Here is a 651-nt window from a genome sequence, read left to right as displayed (position 1 = left end):
GGCACAAGGGCATTAGAAAACGTAAACAAGAAGAAATACGAACTACGAGGACATGGAATATGAACTTTTTTTGCGAGTAACGAAAGAAACATTTGGAAAACAAGGCAAACAACACAAAGAACGACCCTTCATCAGTTGTCGGCTGTTTTTCTAATCCGTATTTCGAGTAATTCACGACAAGATACACCTTTGATAAAACAGTTGCTCCCGCAAAGCAAATTAAATAAAATTTGGGATTTTGCGGAGGGTCATATATTTCTTTTACTACCTTTGTTTTTTTTTTATTTAGGAGACATCATTGACCAAGGTGCTCTTGTTGAGGCATTGGAATCAGGAAGGATTGCAGGAGCTGCCCTGGACGTCACTACACCTGAACCCTTGCCAACTAACCACAAGCTTTACAACTTCCCAAATGTTATCATTACACCACACTGTGCCACAAACACAGCTGAGACGATGAAAGAAATTCGTGAGACAGCTTTCAAAAACATGGAGCTAGGTCTCCGTGGAGAGCCAATGTTGTCTGAGGTGAAGCTAGATTAGAATCAGAAACATCATGATCAACTAGGAACACCTGCATAATGATGGTTTTAAATACAATAAGGAAGAAGAATAACAACAACAAAGACGGCAACGCAGTTAATGACAACA

The 651-nt window shown here is 39.6% G+C and overlaps 1 protein-coding gene across 2 annotated transcripts in view; it reads left to right on the top strand.

Moving 5' to 3' along the window:
* The window catches only part of LOC106882072 (glyoxylate reductase/hydroxypyruvate reductase), a 29,665-nt gene extending 29,020 nt beyond the window's left edge, over nt 1-645 (top strand). For both annotated transcript variants that reach the window (XM_052975184.1, XM_014932634.2), the window contains exon 4: nt 290-645. In XM_052975184.1, coding sequence (XP_052831144.1) covers nt 290-543 — 254 coding nt within the window. In that variant the 3' untranslated portion in view covers nt 544-645. The remainder of the gene's footprint in view (nt 1-289) is intronic.
* The last annotated feature ends 6 nt before the right edge of the window (nt 646-651 follow it).

The sequence above is a fragment of the Octopus bimaculoides genome, chromosome 20, assembly GCF_001194135.2.
Source record: "Octopus bimaculoides isolate UCB-OBI-ISO-001 chromosome 20, ASM119413v2, whole genome shotgun sequence".
NCBI lineage: Eukaryota > Metazoa > Mollusca > Cephalopoda > Octopoda > Octopodidae > Octopus > Octopus bimaculoides.
The sequence above is the reverse complement of the archived record's forward strand: the minus strand, read 5'-3'. Positions and strand labels throughout refer to the sequence as shown.